Source organism: Xiphophorus couchianus, chromosome 13, assembly GCF_001444195.1.
Source record: "Xiphophorus couchianus chromosome 13, X_couchianus-1.0, whole genome shotgun sequence".
NCBI classification, from domain to species: domain Eukaryota; kingdom Metazoa; phylum Chordata; class Actinopteri; order Cyprinodontiformes; family Poeciliidae; genus Xiphophorus; species Xiphophorus couchianus.
Window position 1 is genome coordinate 26,797,743 of NC_040240.1, and position 19,892 is coordinate 26,817,634.

The following is a 19,892-nucleotide window of genomic DNA, read 5'->3' on the forward strand; positions in this document are numbered from 1 at the left end:
CACTCCTTGTATCTTTTTGATGAGGGGCTAATGTGATGCAAAGGTTTTTTTTAAAGTCAATTTTACAGGTAAGTTGCAGAAAGGATGCATTAGGAACTGATTATACTGAGCTCAAAATATAGAAAAATTTTATTTTGTTTCACAAATTGTTTGGTGATGAAAAGAAGCAATTTGGATATGTGAAAAGTTGAGCTGAGAACTATGCGGAGAGACATCTAGCTTTATTTTGACAATTAAACTTGTTGAAGAGTTGAAGCTAATGTCTCTTTGAAGTTGATTTCTACATGTGGCACAGATGTGCCGTAACAAAAGTAGGTGAATCCAAGATTGATATCAACTTGATCAGAAAATTCACTTTTATACTTTTTTTAATCATTTAATGACTATTGAAAAATCTGATTTGTACTATGCATTTTATTAATAATTTGGATGAGTTTGCTGATTAATTCTCAAACAATGCAGTTTTAGAAATTTATAAACTTAAAATGTCAAAGTAAAAATGTGAAAATATTTTAAAATACTGCTTAAAAGCAACTATTCACTATAATTTAATAAAACTCTTATAGACAATTATTTGAAGAGTAACCAAAGCCAAAAGAAGTTCAGAAATTCTGCCATTCTTCAGACGGAATTATAACTATATTATAGAAAACCAGAAACATGACCACTGGGTTAATATTTACTGTTTAACAGCATTCTTGGAAAATAAATTTTTAATTTAATCAATTTATTATTTCTATTACAGTTTTACTTTGACATTTGCAAAGCAAGTGTATTCCTCAAAATTCATACAAACAATAACGTACCACGTCTTTCTAAAAATTCTTAGTTCATCGGTCTTGAAAGTCCGATGTGTCAAAGAACATGTTGGTGCGCCAGCATAAGTCCTTGTTTTATTGTGTAAAAACAAATTGATTAGTCATCTTGTCAATATAACAGTGTACTCTGGAGGGACATTCTGTTGTAAACTATAGCTAAAGTTTTTTATAAGTATTGTAAATTGTAATTGTAGAAGACAATATTCACATTCACTTTTACTTTGTTCAGCAATTTGACAGATCATGTCATTGATAGAAGGAAAAAAAGAGCACAAAAAAGTAAAACTGGGAACATAAGATCTCCTTAAGGAAAATGGTACATGCAGTGCTGTAGGAACTGCGGTGCATCTCCATATTTCCATCTCCACATGCTGAGAAAAGATCTAAAATATTCCTCATTGGGGTTCAGGAATGAAGAGTAAGGTGATAGGAACTCCACCGGCATCCTGTTTTGGGACACAAACCTTTACATTACAAACTACCATACGATGGTGTGATGGAAATTGGCATCTTCAGCTCTGCCTCTTCCTGTTTTGCCTGTTTACTCCTCCCCAACGACCTCCCTCTTCTTCCTCTCACTGGTTGTTGATCCTGTCCAAATTGTCAACCTTCCATTGTCAGAAATGTAACATTTGTGTTGTGCTCCAGTTACATATACTAAGTTAGGATTCATCTGTTAGAAATATATCAGTTCAGGCAAAAGTTAGAAAGTCTAATGGAAATGCATAAAAATATTCTTGACATATTTGTTCAACCTTTTTCTATGTGTACTTACAGCGGAGGAAATAAGTATTTGATCCCCCACTGACACAAAAAATGAATGAAACATTTTTACATATATACAGTATATGTATATAATCAAAATTTTATGCCAGCTTTATTTTAACAGTGACACATAATATCACAAGAAAAACAGAAAATTACATAAAATGAGAAAAAATCTATAATTTGAATTCTATTGAAGGAAGGAAGTATTTGACCCCCCCGTGAAACATCATTTAATATTCGGTTGGAAAGCACAGCAGGTTATGCATGCATGAAAGAAGTTTTTGTTGGGATTTTTTTATGAGGTGTGCACACACTTCAGGAGTAATTTTGGCCCATCACCAAATTCTTAAGATTTTTAAGCATGCATTTGTAAACACGGAGCTTCTGCTCTCTCCATAGATTTTCAATGGGATTGAGGTCAGGAGACTAGCCAGGAGCCATTCCATGACCTTTATATGTTTCTTCTGGAGCCATGTAAACAAAGTTTCCTTGGCTGAAACATATAGTCTGTGTCCTGGGTGAGAAATTTTCAACCAAGATGGCTCATGTCTAACACTAAATAAAAAGGAAACATTCAACATTGTCTGAACAAATTAAAACCTGTAATTTTACATCACAGTAAAGTTAAGTATTTACTGAGGTCATTAAGTTGAATCCCCTGAGTCCAACACCAGGATGTAAGTTTGAAATATTTTACTTTTTTCTGAACAAATTTTAGTCCCAATTTTTTTTCCCTTGACAAACTAACCCCTGGAAAAAAAATAAGGGGAGGGCAGGTACTTTATATGATAACATAACACATGTTATCATTGTGGTTTTTCATCTGAGAAAAACCACAAGGTAGAGGAATAATAGACAATGCATCTTGTTAACATGCTTTAGTTGCACAATGATGAGTTAAAAGTCATGGTGTATCAAACTAGTGTGAAATAACATAATATTTCTCGGATATTAGTACCTGATAATTTTTTGGAAAAACTGAAATTTAGACTGCAACAACAGGGGTCAGATGCTAAACTAAATTTCCAACAAAGCCATCCACCTTTCTCAGCACATTTTAAAGAGAAAGTCACATTGTCCAGTGAGATTAATTACTGGTTGGTAGACAGAAAAACTTCTGTGTATAGGTGCTGCTATGTGATTTATGTATGTTTGGAAACTATATTTAACTATCTTTCTGATATGAGTTTTTGTAAAAATTAATATTTTCCAATAAAACGAATAAACCAATGAACCAATAAAAAATGAACATTTAAAGTGTCAAACATTTCTGCTGTGTGTGCAGTTTTAGTGACATGCATTTGTTGGTATCTTTTTTTATATATATATATACTGTATTTGGCCCCAGGTGGAGCAAGGATATGTTTTTTTTGGAATGATAAACCACCTGCTGTTGGATGGAACCATAACATGGTACAGTGATGGCAGGAAACCCTTTCTTTCACAGAATTTGGTGTGATGACCCATTGTGTGTGGTTTATCTGGGTTCATGGCTTCAGTTTTAGCCATGGATGGAGCATTGTGACAATAGAGAGGACTGATGAGAGCAACCCACAAGTCCCAACAAAGCCTGGGCCTGTTTGATAAATCCCCAGCTTGTCCAGTGGAATAAAAATATCACAGCCATTCTTCAGCAGGTCCAACAGGAGTGGTGGGTTGTTGTACAGGACAGTTCCTACTTGATGGATGCGTTTGCGGAGCCAGACCCACATGACAGCAGGAGTTACAGTGACTGGAATGGAAGAAGATGATGATGAAGACAGTTGGTCAGCAGGGATGGCACTGCTGGGACTAGTAGACAATGGTGATTTGGTACTTCTGTAACAATCCTCGCAGTCCAGGAGCAGGCAGAGTTCATACACATCTCGAGTGACATTGAGAATCAGAGCAAATAGGTAGTACCTGTCAAGTTCAACACATATGTTTCAATTGTAGATTTATATTTATTTCATTCATTTACAGTTTAAGATGAACATGTCACTTGTTGACAAAAGTTTTTATTGTTTATATATAACCCCCCCTACATATATGTATGTAAATGAAAATTTCAGATTCTTCCATGATTTCTAAGTGGGAGAACTTGCAAAGTCACAGGGTGTTTAAATACTTATTTTCCTCACTATATACTGTATATATATATATATATATATACATATATATATATATGTATATATATATATATATATACAGTATATATATATACTGTATATAGTGAGGAAAATAAGTATTTAAACACCCTGTGACTTTGCAAGTTCTCCCACTTAGAAATCATGGAAGAATCTGTATATATATATATATATATATATATATATATATATATATATATATATATATATATATACAGTATATATATACAGTACAGACCAAAAGTTTGGACACACCTTTTAATTCAATGAGTTTCCTTTATTTTCATGACTGCTGATTTTACCTGACATTGTAGATTCACACTGAAGGCATCAAAACTATGAATAACACATGTGGAAATAAGCACTAAACAAAAAAGGGTAAAACAACTGAAAATACCCCTTATATTGTAGTTTCTTCAAAGTAGCAACCTTTTGCTGTGATTACTGCTTTGCACACACTCTGCATTTTCTTGATGAGCTTCAAGAGGTAGTCACCTGAAATGGTTTTCACTTCATAGGTGTGCCCTGTCAGGTTAATAAGTGGGATTTCTTGCCTTATAAATAGTCATGAAAATAAAGAAAACCCATTTTAATTAGAAGGTGTGTCCAAACATTTAGTCTGTACTGTATATATATCTATCTATATATATATATCTATATATATAGATATATATATATAGATAGATAGATATATAGATATATATATAGTTGACAAAAAATTTTCAACTTTCAGGTTTTCATATTCAATCAAACATTTATAAATCATATCTGATCCTAAAACATTCATTCAGATGCACTGACTCAAGCCTCACTATAGACTATAGGTATGTAAAAAAAACATATTACTACATTACTTTAAACATGTTTGCGTCATCGGTAGGAACCTTGATGCAAGGGCCAAATTACCTATTGATAAACAGTCTCAATTTACCTATTTTTCAAAAGGTAAATTGAGAGCTATGCTTTTTGGCTCAGCTTTCTTTACTACGGCGCCCTCATAAAGCACCAATTTGCCTATCGATTTCCCACTCTGATTTTACCTGATTTGTGTGATACATAAAGTGGACCCAGAGATATTTAAACTCCTTGACCTTGACCTGAAGATGGCACTCTACCCTTTTTCATCTAAAGACAATGGTCTTGGATTTAGAGGCACTGATCCTTTCCTGGCCGCTTCACACTCAGCTGCAAACTGCTCCAGCAAGCCATGAATGCCTATTCCTGATCAATATGCCTGATAGAAAGATGGATGGAGTTAAACACAGGGCAATCTCTGAAAGGCTTGATACAAGAGAGGAGAGTCATCCTCAAGCTGGCCCTAAATATATTTGTGTCATTTTAAAACGCTTTAACACTCTGATTTTTTAACAGACACATGATTTCTGTATCACTGAATAGGTGATTTAAAGGCCTATAAGAATAATTGTTTGCTTTGGATATAAAAGTTGCTAAGGACATACCAATTACAGACAGTTTTAAATAGTGAAACTGTAGAATCCAGAGAAAAACCCACAGAAAAAATAATATGTAACTTACCTGAAAGATCTATGATTCCATTTCTGTTGATCAAGTTTGGAAATTATGCCAATTTTCCCTGCCCAGAGAACATTGTCACAAGCAAAGTACATGGCTCTGTTCAGGTGACCAATGGTAAGGCACAGCCTCAGAACACTGTCAGAAAGATGGATGGTCATCTTGGCTGCCTGCAGAGCCTCTACAGAGTTCCCCAGACGCAGCACTGTGGGACATCACACGTCAGAACAGGCAGAGCTTCTGTACTCAAAACTCATACTGGATTTTTACACTTACACTTTCTTGTCAGGCTCATATGTGCTTCCAGTTCACTGATAGTTCTTTGGAGGTCAGTGGATACACTGCTTTTGTGCAGAGTGTAGCCCAACAACATGCAAGAATACTGTGCAGCCCTGTGGTGGATGAAAAAACAGTCAGTAAGCAGATAGCTATTTCTCAGGCGAGAACTGCTTCATACCAAATTAAAGAAGGATAACCAAAGCTGAGCCAAATTTTTTGTTTACCCCTCCAGGGGGTCTTTTATGGGCTCTAGTGTCCCTTATATGAAAGTAGGCTGACAGGTAAAGAGATGGGGGAAGACATGCAGCAAATATCATCGGGCCCGGGAGTTAAACCCGCAACGGCCGCGTAGAGGACTCAAGGCCTCCAAACATGGGTCACGCTAACACCTACGCCAGCACGGCACGCCCAGCTGAGCCAAATTTTAAATCAACTGGATTAAAAAAAAGATAATTTAATACTTTAAAAACCGATTCACAAGCATATAAAGAAAATGAGCAGCTACACATTCCTAGTACCATAGATAGTTTTAATTGTATGGTAAAATATTCTAATATCAGCTGCTGTGGAAATTAAGGGCTTTCCTGCTCAGGTTATGATCATGAAGAGACTGAGTTACACTACCTTTCTGGAATACCCTCCAGAAACCCATCCTGTGAAGCTGTTGCATATACAGAATGATAAAAGCTTTATACAATACAGGTTGTAAAATACAGCTATTTTGATAAAGCTTGCAGTTAATCAAACAAAAAAAAGCACCTCATTAAAATTTTAGTTTAAAGTAAGTTTATTACTTTCTTAGGAGCAGATAGTTCCACTGATCGCAAAGGAAATGAGAACAAGTTGGTTTAAAACTGTTTTAGTAAAACAGGCAAATTTAGAAACATGCAACATAAAATGTGTGTAATTTTAAAGGGACATTAATTTCCAATAATCTTCTGTTAGCAGATAATCTTCCCCATCTCAGCACCCTTCTCCCACACCAAACCCTCTGCATTATTCACTACATTTATGAAGTTGATGGATGTGATTCAAATGTAACCAGTAAAATACTTTACTGAAAAGTTCAGGTTTTGTAAAAAAACTACAAAGTACAGACAAATTGCAATTACAACAATGCAACTAGTTACTTTTCACCCTCTGTATGCCAGTACAATCAAAATAATTATTTTTTCACATTGAAGTGCTTCTACTTTCTGCTTTATCCATACAGGTGGCCTACAGTACAGTAATATATTGATATGTTTTTATTTGTTTTGGTTTAAACTTTGCTTTTAGAGAGATAGAACAAATATATATTGTAAAAAAGATTTTTTTTTCATACAACTTTGTAGAAATCATTCTTTATATGGGCAAAAAGAAAAAAAAATTGTTTTTGGGGGTCTCCCTAGTGGTCACGATAGGTCACGCTTCACGGGTAATATGAGCTGCCTTGCAATGTGCAGAGCGCATCCAAACCTCAAAAGCACTGGTGGAAGATATGTAAGCAAACTATTTTGCAAAAAAGGACTTATCCTTCGGGGACAGAGAAAAGACAGGGAAAGAGTAGAAAAAAACTACTCTACTCTTTCTATTATCTTTGCATACAAGTTATATCTTTGCAAACTTATATGCAAAGATATAAGTTTGCATGTCTCAAGTTAATGTAATGGATGCCACCAGCATAATATAGCTATATTATGCTGGTGCCCATCACCAGTGGTCAACAGGCGAGAGGACAGTCCTGGACAGTCCATCTGGTAATGTAATGTTTATCAAAAACAACAGATCTTCTTATTTGTGTGAAACTGAGTTTTAATTTTAAATTAGTTGATTCTTGTTGTTGGCCCTATATATTTCTGAGTTATTTTACTGTCTTCAAGACAGCGTGTTTGATCAAGTTTGATGACAATAATTACAATTTTCTCAATGTTTGACATTGTCTTTTTACATGAGGCTACCTGGCTACTACATTGACATGAGCTACTTTAAGCTGTAGCTGGCGATATGTTGTTTGCTGCTGCACCTGATAATTTATGTGCCTAAAACAAACAATATTTTTACATCAATTTATAAATTATGTGAAACCTCTCTAACAGCACTGCTAAAAATATTTGAAGGCCCAGAATCAGCCCAGTGTCTATCCACATTTGTGGGCGAGAAAGTATTAATGTAATTTTTAGCTATTGGAATTATGCCTAATTCCAACAGGAATCAAGTATAATTATATGCATATGAATACGCAGATATATGTATAGGCCTGTCGCTCTCCACTGACCCCTCCCTTCCTCATTTCATTAGCATAAGGGAGGAGTGAACTATTGCATCAGTAGGCCTGTCCCGATAAACGGCAAATCAATTAATCGTAAGATAAAATAAAACTATCAACGTCATTTTAATTATCGGCATTATCGTCTCTTCCGACCTTTTTCTTTTTCAGCTAAAGACACTGAATGAAAAAAGGCTCAACTCCAGTGCTCTCCACTGACCCTCCCTTCCTCATTTTACTTAGTGTAATGCCCAGCGCACACAGCTGTCGGCCGATTGTCGGCCCATTTTCAAAACCTGACACATTAGTCGACAGAAATCCTAGGTATAACTGTTCTATCGGGTTCGTTCCTGCCCTGTGGTGTCCAACAATGGGCACAAAATAATGGCTACAAATTCAGTTAACTAATTTTAAAATCAGGCATTAATCAATGCTTTACTACAATCTACCTGCAATGCATGTTGCTAGTGTCAGTCCTGACCAAATGAAAATCATTATAACCTATTTACATCCCGTTAACGAAGAACAGCTGAAAAGTTATCTGGTTTATCAACTGCGATAGCAATTTCGCTCCAACTCCTCCCCTTGTCATTTCTATATTCTTTGCATGTTGAATAAACATTAATGTTGTTTCCACTATCATCTCCGATGTCCGCTGGACTTCTGGTTGCGCCATGTCAGCTGTTTGGGATTCCCCTCCGTAATGTCCCCTCAGAAAGCGCTGAGAATCCACGCTTTCTGATTGGCTAACTGTCACATTCAACAGGTGGAGTTAAAGCTCCCAGTCGAGGAAAACCCCTGATTTGGATCTGAGCGGAAACGCGATCTACCATAACACACCACACAGTCTAACAAAGACCAACTTTCTAAGATTGTTGTAAGGGGAAAAATAGGAGCAAAAAATCGTGTAGTGTGAACTATTGCATCAGGTAGTGGGATGTGCCCATCTTCTCTATTTAAATCTAATTATTACTGAAGGGCAACATAATATACAGACTTCATAATCTGCACTCTTTTGGTTGAATGCAGTATTTATTTCCACTTTGGCTTCATGTTGTTTAGTTTTTTTTTTCAAGTGAGGTTTTTGTTAATGGAGACTGAGAATCCATTTTATTTTTGTTTTTGGTTGTTTTGTTTATTTTGTTTATCAGCTCAAGTGTTAAGTGTTCCTTTGAAAATAAAGTGTATCTATCTTTGGCAGGAAATCGCATGCATTATTACGTCATTTACATTAAATCAGTGTAAAAAAGTCTTCAAACAATATTATCGTTTATCGCAATAATTTTTGAGACAATTAATCGTTGAGCAAAATTTGCTATCGTGACAGGCCTATGCATCAGGTAGTCGGATATGCCCATGTTTATCTCAATCTAATTATTATTGAAGGGCAATATAGTATATAGACTACATAATCTGTACTCTTTTGGTTGAATGTAGTTTTTATTTCCACTTTGGTTTTATGTTGTGTTTAGTTTTTATTCAAGTGCATTTTTTGTTAACGGAGACTGAATACATTTTATTTTTGTTTTTGGTTGTTTTGTTTATTTTGTTCACCAGTTCCAGTGTTAAGTGTTTTTCTTTTTTAAATAAAATGTATCTATTTTTGGCAGGATGTGCTTGCATTATTATGTCATTACCATTACATCAGTTTAAAATGGTCTTGGTTCATCGCAATAATTTTTTGAGACAATTGCTCAGCAAAATTTGTTATCGTGACAGGCCTATGTATGTATTTATCCATCTTAAATCCAGAGAATACTAGTTTGTTTGTTTTTGTTGTTGCTTTTACTACCACAAGTGCATATATCCTTGTGATATATGCACTAGGATGCAATGTAAACAGCACTGTGAGAGATGCAATGAGTTTACAGAAGGTGTGTGAATGATCTAATCGTCTGACTGTTGACTGCAGCAATCCACATTATTAGCTGAAATGGAGGGCACCAAAAACAAATTTTGCTTAGAGGCTTGGGCCGGCCCCGAGTTTGTTTCCCCCAAAGCTTACGTTTTTACCGTAGCAGAGTGTTGAGATGCTAAAGGGGAAGGGCGGGAGGACTTTTATTGGCTTTGTCCCTCCGACCGGTCTCTAAATTTTGGTAAATGTAAATGTTTATTTATAGTCCGAATTACAGTATTCACTTAAGCATCTCACAGAGGCATAATATATACAAACCCCCTTCCCCACCAAAATATACTTCAGAACCATACCCAAAATATACTAAAATAAAACTGAGAATGGACAATGAGTAGCCTAACGGACCCCGCTTCTTTAATGGTGACAACACTGACCGTGTTACCTCAAAACTCTCTCCTTCGCTTGACTCTGGGTATTGAACCGAACCCAGGAGTCCATCTTGGATGACGGTGTTCCGGGCCTAGGACTACTTGGCTGGCTGTAAACGTACGGAGCAGTTAATGCTGGCTGGCTGTGCTGCCTTGTCCTTTTAGCCCTGATCAAATAATGGCAGGCTTAGTACCTCCTCTCTGAAGTCTGCACGCTGAAAACACTTCGTTGAAACGTTTTCTGAATTTCCGGTAGTAGACCTTGTTTAAAGATTGTATACTGCCCCCAACAGGCAAAACAACAGGTCTTTCTAAAAGGATAGAAACTGAGCGGAAAAAATTGACAATCACATCAAATTAAATAAATTATTGCCAATGTGGAAAAACATCGTCTGGAATTTGGTTCTGTGTGGACCCGAATCTGGTAGGAGACAACATATAATTGACATGGGAGGTAGGTCTTTAACTATGTTTATCCATGTTTAAAAAGAAAGGAGTAACAGAAATACTTAAGCCAACAGGAGGCGGTATCGGTTCGTTACTATATAGACGGGCTGACACCTTCTCTGGGAACAGCAGTTATGCACCTCTGACGACAATAACTGCCTAATCACAAAATAATCTTTAAGACTTCACCATCACATATTGACACGAAGAGTTTCATTAACATAAAGTTACCTTTATTTTATTGGTACAAAAACCTGGAATCACTGTTCTTGTGTCATGTTTGATCAACTGTCTAAATTGGATCAAACGTCAATGAGAAATAAAAATGAGGGAAAAAAATCACAAACATGCCAGAAAACTTTAAATCTAACGTTGTCATTTCATCTACAAAGATTTTAATAACTGAAATGATACTTATTTATGGCTGCTTTTTGTTTTTTCAGATTGCAAATAAATTAAACGTGCCAAATCACAACAGATGTCAGGGTAGTTCACCAAAACAAAATCCTGTTTGTGAACAGAGATAAACTTAATCCAATCACTGTCAGTAACAGACTTTCCACATTGATCCTATTTATAAAACAATGGGGAGTTAAGTTCAGTTTATAATCTAATTTGTGAAAATTTTTCTATTCAAATAGCCCCAATTGATTGCATCAAGTAACTGACTGAAGAAATCAAGTTTTTTGCATCAAGTTATTACCTAAACAGCAATCTTTTACTGTGTAGCACGAAAAGTAGCAGGACAAGGAAAAGTGCTCAACAGTATAGCAGTACAAGCCTAATACCTATAGAAGTACCTCAGGATAACATAAGATACTCTAACAGTATTCTTTTGTAAAACAAAAGGTTTTATGCTTAGTCTTAAAAGTAGAGAGTGTTTGTCTACTTCACAGACAAAAATTGGATCATGGTTCCGCAGGAGGACAGTCTGACAACTATAAGATCTGCCTTCCATTTTACTTTCAACTAGCAAACATGGAGCAATCACATTTCTGAATAATTTATTATTTTGACAAGACATTATTTGGTTAACAAACTATTCTTTGGAATACCCAGGAATGATAAGTGATTTCAGCTTAAAATAAACAGCACACACAAACAGCAACTCTTAGCAACACAACCAGCTTAACATAACTACTGTTCGTTTCCACTCATGCAGTATGCACTTTTTAATAAAGTACTAAGTTGGACGTCCCTAAAGTTGTTAATCAACAAAGAAAGTAGAGTCCCCATGAAACCCTCATTTGTATGTGGCCATAGTTAAACTCAATACTGCCATTCAAATCCAGAAAGTCTAGGTCCGAATCTAAAGTTTAGAGCTATCCAAAACAATTAACATTACCATCGTGCATGCCTTTTAATGGAAACAATATTGACACTTTAGTTGAAAACAATTTTTGAAAATTACTAGAATGAGAAACATAAGGGGTTTTAAGTAATTGTTACAGATGTTCTTTTGTGCTCATTTTAAACACACATTTTTAATTTAAAGACATAAAGCAATGCAAGACAACATCAAGTTCTTCAGCAAACACATCTAAATATTCTAGAGAGATGGGCCCACTGAGTATTTTAACTTCTAGTATTGGTCCTTCATGCCTTAGTGGGACAAGTCATGCGTCACAGTGGGGAACAGGGCTCATGGTTTACTAGGTGAGCGAGGGGTGAACACTCCTGATGCTTCAAGCATGGTCTTCCTTCGTGCCGTCTCCTTGGCCACATTGTGATTTAACCTTCTCAGGCGTTCCTGTAAACAGAGTATTTATTTAGTCTATATTTTGCAACTCCTTGGGCAGTTAATCTTTTAACTAAAATGATCAAGGAGAAGATGAATGAGAAAAGAATGGAAAGCCTGTAGTTAAAATAGAAAAAATGACAGCATTTAAAAATGACAACATATATGGTAGCTGTAATGATGTTGCTAGTTATGGATACTATGAATGTCTAAAGTCATAATAAACTGGCTTGTGAAATTTATTCACATCATGGCATAGAACCATTGTGCTGACTATCTGTGCTACCTCGTTAGATTTTCCTACCGTAGCGCATCTAGATAGCTATGTCTGCCGGTCGGTGCTACGCATTACCACAAGGCTGGACGGGTTGATAGGTAGCACAGATAGTCAAAACACTGGCACACTTTATGTTAAAAGTGTTGGAGATGTTAATGAGCCATGTGCTTACTTCAAATTTGAAACTTATTGTTCAAAGCCAAAGTAAAACCGTGTAAATACCCAATAACACTTGGTATAATAATCAAACTCTAAGATATCCCTCTGCAACTCCTGAAACAGTGCAGGTAGGCAGGCAAGAGCCGGTGTTATGCCAGGTGTTGGTTTTCCAAAAGGTAAAATTTAATGTTTATGGCTGCCTTGGCTAGTGCAAATGTCCAAACCATGTCATGGTTTACATTGTTTTATCATTGTTGTTTAACAAAAACACTTAATTCTGAATGTGCGAGGCTTTTATTTTGCATGGTTGTGCACCACTATCATTTACGCTCACTCAGAGAACAAAGCATAGAAATACAATTAATAGATTGGTCTATATGGATCGGGCATATTGTCACCGATACCCGATCTAGAAATTTCTTATAGGCAATTTGGATGGAATTTTGATTCCTTTACTCTCCTAACTCATTGTGTTGTTGGGCTGTATTGCTGCAAAAGGAACTGGTAAACTTCATAAAATGCTTGGCTTTGAAAAACTGTATGTAGAAATATTGAAATGACATCTAAAGACACCAACCAGGAAGTTAAAACTTGGCCACAGATTGGTCTTCCAAATGTATAAGCTTCCATCCACTTTCTGTACACCCTTGTCCCTTAGAGGGGTGGGGAGGGGTGCTGGTGCCTATCTCCAGCTAACGTTCCGGGCGAGAGGCAGGGTACACCCTGGACAGGTCGCCGGTCTGCTGCAAATGTACAAACTTGTTGAATCTTTTTTTTTTTTTTGCTACCACTCCCTCCTCTTCCCCTTCTAACTTATCCTTATTAAAAATAATTACCTATAGTCCTATAGTTTCCACTTTTCCTTTTGATCCAACCATTGTATCATAAAGACAGACAAACAAAAAAATTCAAACCATATTTGGAATTTATGTTTTTACACCACAGACATCATTCATATATTTAGCTAAAAGATTCACACATCACTTTGCTTGTTTTATATATTATAATTTGCCATACCCACAGTAGAGCAAATTAAGTATTATGGAGTGATGCCTCTGAAGGTGAAGTCTCGCAATGAATAAAAGACTTGATTTACTTCACATAACTTCTACTCCTCTTCAGAATATTTCACATTCACGAGAAGAAATAGCCAAGCTTCAAGCCAAACATAATCTGTTTCAGCAAGGCACTAAATTAATACAGCACCACAACTTGACAAGAGAAATACTATTTATTTTGTACTCGCTATTATAACCCCTGGCAGAAAAATTATATGTTCCTACTGTTGATGGACACAAAATTGAGTTCTTTAAATTGGAAAAAAAAAAAGGTTTTGGCTCCATAAAAACTATGCTTGCTCACTGCTTGCGTGTAAGAGTTACTGAGTTCCACATGTCTTTTGGTGGTCTAGGAAAAAATTATATATTTGACTAATTATTGTTAAATTTCTGTTAATCCTCAGTATGGAAGAGGTTTAGTCAAGAAAAAGAAGGTCCAAAACCAAGGTCAGGTACTAACCTGAGCGTTCTGTAGGATATTGTTCACAAGCACCACTCTACGCCTCGCATTAAGTAGCTTCTTTACATAAGGATCCAGGTCTAGTGCAATCTTCTGGTGTTCATTTATTCTGAATAACTCTGTGAAGCACATACAAAAAATATATGTAATCATTACATAATCTTTGTCTAATTGTCAATATTAAGTATTTTGTTTTTATTTGTAAAACAGTGCACTGGCACTTTAATAGTACAGTTTTGTGTTATTTTACAATTAAAGATTACCAGTCGCCAAGTTGTCTATATGTTCTCTTAATTCCACCTGGCTTTCTCTGCAAAAGACATTTGTGAGAACAGTCAATAAACAGGAAATTAGATCGATTTTATATATATATATATATATATATATATATATATATATATATATATACATATATACACAGTGGGGAGAACAAGTATTTGATACACTGTTGTTTTTCAGGTTTCCCACTTGCAAAGCATGTAGAAGACTGTAATTTTTATCATAGGTACTCTTCAACTGTGAGTGATGGAATCTAAAACAAAAATCCAGAAAAATACAATGTACGATTTTTAAATAATTAATTTCCATTTTATTGTGTGAAATAAGTATTTGATCATCTATCAACCAGTAAGAATGTTGGCTCTCACAGACATGTTAGTTCTTCTTTAAGAAGCCCTCCTGTTCTCCACTCATTACCTGTATTAATTGCACCTGTTTGAACTCGTTACCTGTATAAAAGACACCTGTCCACACACTCAATCAATCAGACTCCAGCATCTCCACAATGCCCAAGACCAGAGAGCTGTGTAAGGACATCAGGGATAAAATTATAGACCTGCACAAGGCTGGGATGGGCTACAGGACAATAGGCAAGCAGCTTGGTGAGAAGGCAACAACAGTTGGTGCAATTATTAGAAAATGGAAGAAATACAAAATAACGGAAAATCTCCCTCGGTCTGGGGCGCCATGCAAGATCTCACCTCGTGGAGCATCATTGATCTTGAGGAAGGTGAGGAATGAGCCCAGAACTACACGGCAGGACCTGGTCAATGACCTGAATAGAGCTGGGACCACAGTCTCAAAGAAAACAATCAGTAACACTCTACGCCAGTGGTTCTCAAACTTTTTTCAGTGATGTACCCCCTTAAAAATATATTTTTAGTCAAGTACCCCCTGACATGGGCAAAACATTTTTGGAATTAAAAAGAGGTACAGTGCTGTAAAATCACTGTCTGATTTATTAAAGCCAAACAACTTATATCAGTGAACCTGACAAATACATCCATATTGCAAACATTGCATGGTTAAACAAAAAAGAAAAACAGAAGACGGTGACCACCAGGAAGGTATAAAACCAGTCAAACCGTTTTATTTTAAAGGATATTGAAACTAAATACTGAATATAAAATTCAGTGCATGAACACACATTTATATTTTTTCGAACTTTTTACAAAATAATTTTTCCCAAGACTTATTATGAGGAGCCTACTGATTTTTTTAAAGATATTTTGAAAAGCTTCACGTACCCCCTGCAGTACCTCCACGTACCCCCAGGGGTACACGTACCCCCACTTGAGAACCACTGCTCTACACCGTCAAGGATTAAAATCCTGCAGTGCACGCAAGGTGCCCTTCCTCAAGCCAACGCATGTCAAAGCCCGTCTGATGTTTGCAAATGACCATCTGAATGATCCAGAGGAGGAATGGGAGAAGGTCATGTGGTCTGATGAGACAAAAATAAAACTTTTTGGTTTAAACTCCACTCGTCATGTTTGGAGGAAGAAGAATGATGAGTACAACCCCAAGAACACCATCCCAACCGTGAAGCATGGCGGTGGAAACATCATTCTTTGGGGATGCTTTTCTGCAAAGGGGACAGGACGACTGCACCATATTGTGGGAAGGATGGATGGGGCCATGTATCGTGAGATTTTGGCCAACAACCTCCTTCCCTCAGTAAGAGCAGTGAAGATGGGTCGTGGCTGGGTCTTCCAGCATGATAATGACCCAAAACACACAGCCAGGGCAACTAAAGAGTGGCTCCGTAGGAAACATCTTAAGGTCCTGGAGTGGCCTAGCCAGTCTCCAGACCTGAATCCAATAGAAAATCTTTGGAGGGAGCTTAAAGTCCGTGTGGCCCAGCGACATCCCCGAAAACTGAAGGCTCTGGAGGAGATATGTATGGAGGAGTGGGCCAAAATCCCTGTTGCAGTGTGTGCAAACCTGGTCAAGTACTACAGGAAACGTCTGATCTCTGTAATTGCAAACAAAGGTTTCTGTACCAAATATTAAGTTTCGTTTTTCCGGTGTATCAAATACTTATTTCACACAATAAAATGGAAATTAATTATTTAAAAATCATACATTGTATTTTTCTGGATTTTTGTTTTAGATTCCATCACTCACAGTTGAAGAGTACCTATGATAAAAATTATAGTCTTCTACATGCTTTGCAAGTGGGAAAACTTGAAAAATCAACAGTGTATCAAATACTTGTTCTCCCCACTGTATATATATATATATATATATGTATAGACAGATTTTATTGTCATTCAACTGTATATTTAAAAATGTACAAATTGAAAGAAATTTTGTTGCAAGGCTAAAATAATAATAAATAAATAAGTAATAATAAAATGATCAATATAAATGTATATAATAAAAGATTGAACTAATGGGAGTTTAGTATCCTTATGGTATGAGGGATGAAGCTGTTGTGGAATGTGGTAGTTTTGCATTTCAAGCTGCTGAACCTTTTCCCAGAGGACAGCAGAGAGAACAAACTATACTGAGGGTGGAAGGGGTCTTTTATAAATGCCCGAGCCCTCGACAGGCAGCGACTGTAAGCTGTGTCAAGGATGGAAGGAAGTTCAGTCCCAATGATTTTCTCAGCTGTCCTCACCACTCTCTCCATACGTTGCCAGTCAAAGGTGTTGTATGATCCAAACCACAGAGATGCTGCTGGTCAGTATACTCTCTATTGTCCCTCTGTAGAAAATGGTGAGGATGGGAGGGGGGAGGTTTGCTCTTCTCAGCCGAAGTAAAAAGTGCAGATGTTGCTGAGCTTTCTTCACCAGACCAGAGATTTGGAGGGACCACGTCAAAGTGTCAGTAATCTGTATTCCCAGGAATTTAATGTTCCTGACCTGTTCCACTGCAGCATCATTGATGAGGAGGGGTGCGTGACTTGGCTGATTTTTCCTGAAAACAAAATTTTTTTTTGTTCTGTTGACATTCAGGATTAGATGGTTTGCATCATACCAGTCCACCAGACGTTTCACCTCCTCTCTGTAGGCCAGTTCGTTGTCGTCCCCGATGAGACCCACCACTGTTGTATCATCCGCATACTTAATGATGTGGTTCATACTGAACCTGGCATGGCAGTCATGGGTCATCAAGGTAAAGAGCAGTAGACTCAGTACACAGCCTTGGGGGGAGTCAGTAAAGCTTTTTTTAGCAACCCTCACAAACTGGAATCTGTTTGTGAGAAAATCCAGCCAATTGCACAGGGGGTTGTTGAGCCCAAGGCTCACCAGGTGCTGGGGGGTGATTGTGTTGAATGCTGAGATGACGTCCAGAAACAGCATTCGCACATGAGTATTCTTCTCCTCCAGGTGTTTCAGGCTCAGGTGCAGTGTGGTGGAAACAGTGTCTTCTGTGCAGCAATTGGAGTGGTATGCAAACTGGAGTGGATCAAAAGAGGAGGGAAGTTTTGAGATGATATGATCCTTCACCAGCCTTTCGAAACACTTCATCATACTGGGAGTGAGTGCAACAGGACGATAGTCATTCAGTGATGAAGTTGTGAGTTTTTTGGACACTGGAATGATGATGGCCGTCTTGAAGCAGAATGGAACGACAGCACAGCTCAGCGAGGTGTTAAATATGTCAGTGAGGACATGAGCCAACTGGTCAGCACAGTTCTTGGTATGTTATTAGGGCCTGCTGCTTTACGCATTTTGACTCTTCTCAAGGTCCTCAGAACATCAGCTCTCTCAAACTGAGTAATCTGTTCACCTGGTTGGGGAGTGGATTTTCTCACAGGAGTGTTGTTGAGGACTTCAAAATGACCAAAGTAGTTGTTAAGTGCATTCAGAAAGTCTGTTCTGTCCTCACAGGACAAAGGAGCAGCCTTGTAGTCTGTTATAGTCCTGATGCCTTGCCATATGCGCCTGGTGTTTGCTGACTCATGGAAAAATTGTCGAATTTTCTGACCATAGGCACGTTTTGCAACTCTGATGCAGTTCAAGTTGGCTCTGGCTGACCTGAGCATCTCTCTATCCCCACATTTAAAAGCAGCGTTTCAGGAGCTCATGGACCTCCTTTGTCATCCAGGGTTTCTGATTTGCCCAGGTAGTGATGATCTTGGACACGAAGACATCATCCATGCACTTCAGGATGTACGCAGACACAGATTTGGCATACTCCTCAACATTGGTGTGACTGTTTACAGTTGCAGCTTTCTTGAACATATCCCAGTCCGTGCATTCAAAACAGTTCTGTAATGCTGACATGGATCCTGCAGGCCAGACTCCCACCTGCTTCTCAATGGGGTTTCCTCTGATGAGCAGGGGCTTATATGCAGGAATTACAGACATTACATTGGCTCATCCACCTGATGAGCCAAGGTGGGGGAGAGGTCCTGCCTTGAATGCTGCCTTAATATTTGTGTAGGCTCTATCCAGTGTGTTTAAGCCTCTGGTTGCAAAGTTCACATGCTGACGGAAATGAGGGAGAACTGTTTTCATATTGGCCTGATTGAAGTCTCCGGCAACAATGAAAACACCCTCTGGATGTATAGATTGCAAGTCACTGATGGAACTATAGAGCAGCGGTACCCAACCTTTTTAGTCCTGCGGACCGGTCAGCCCTTCGCAATTTTGCTGCGGACCGGTGGTGGGGAGTGGTGAGCCGCAGTACTCCAATGTTGTTTTTGTTACTCATTCTGCTGCGAGTTGGCTCAATTTTGAGGCGCAAGACGTAACCGGTAAAATCCGGTTTTGGATTTTCAAAATAAAAGATCCGGAAGTAGTTAATTATTTGTTGCGCGGCCCGTTACCAATTGGTCCGCGGACCGGTGGTTGGGGACCACTGCTATAGAGCACCTCCTTAATGTTGGCGCTAGGAGGGATATAAACAGCCGTGATGATGATGAAGCTAAATTCCCTGGGCATATAGAACGGTCTGGATTTTATAGTAAAAAATGTTTTTATATATATAACGTAAATAACGAGTATACTACTGTAGCAAACGGGGTTTATTTTAGACTTATTTTAGACTGAGATGTCACGTGATTGTCAAGACAATTGATCGCATACATAATCCAGTTTACCTGACTGAGTGGACGTGTAAATCGAGCTGATGGATTGCAGGTTTGATGAGCTCGAGAAGTCCTTCTGCAACAGGATCTGTACCGGAGAATGCTTCCACCACAGCGACGGCAGCCATTTCGCTCAGAAAACAACAACTGCAGTCAGGAAGCCACGTGTTCGTGACGCTAGTATACCATCATCAATGTTACATTCTATTAAAACACGGCAGTTGGAATTTCGACCTTCATATGTGAACAGATATTTTAGTAAAACGTCAACAAATCTATTTTAAAACTTTGTGACATATTAGGAAATGTATGATTTAATTTAAGCATATAACAACAACAAACTTAGTTGCGAGATCCTCTACGAGACTGGTTAAAATA

The 19,892-nt window shown here is 37.6% G+C and overlaps 2 protein-coding genes across 3 annotated transcripts; both read right to left on the minus strand.

Annotated features, from left to right (window-relative positions):
• Nucleotides 1-875: 875 nt before the first annotated feature.
• pex11b (peroxisomal biogenesis factor 11 beta) lies at nt 876-10,341 on the minus strand. Of its 2 annotated transcripts, XR_003597890.1 has the most exons (5): nt 10,070-10,341; nt 5,522-5,637; nt 5,249-5,450; nt 2,258-3,488; nt 876-2,100 (listed from the first exon to the last, which is right to left on the minus strand). XR_003597890.1 is itself a non-coding variant. In XM_028036271.1 (4 exons), exons 1-4 carry the CDS (start codon nt 10,123-10,125, stop codon nt 3,074-3,076), a joined length of 789 nt encoding a protein of 262 aa, XP_027892072.1. In that variant the 5' UTR covers nt 10,126-10,341; the 3' UTR covers nt 876-3,073. The 2 variants fall into 2 exon arrangements, 1 of the variants encoding a protein (XP_027892072.1); XM_028036271.1 differs by having other exon boundaries at nt 876-3,488.
• A 611-nt stretch (nt 10,342-10,952) lies between these two features.
• snapin (SNAP associated protein) lies at nt 10,953-19,691 on the minus strand. Its single transcript, XM_028036284.1, has 4 exons — nt 19,527-19,691; nt 14,458-14,504; nt 14,195-14,313; nt 10,953-12,252 (listed from the first exon to the last, which is right to left on the minus strand). Exons 1-4 carry the CDS (start codon nt 19,640-19,642, stop codon nt 12,145-12,147), a joined length of 390 nt encoding a protein of 129 aa, XP_027892085.1. The 5' UTR covers nt 19,643-19,691; the 3' UTR covers nt 10,953-12,144.
• Between the last annotated feature and the right edge of the window lie 201 nt (nt 19,692-19,892).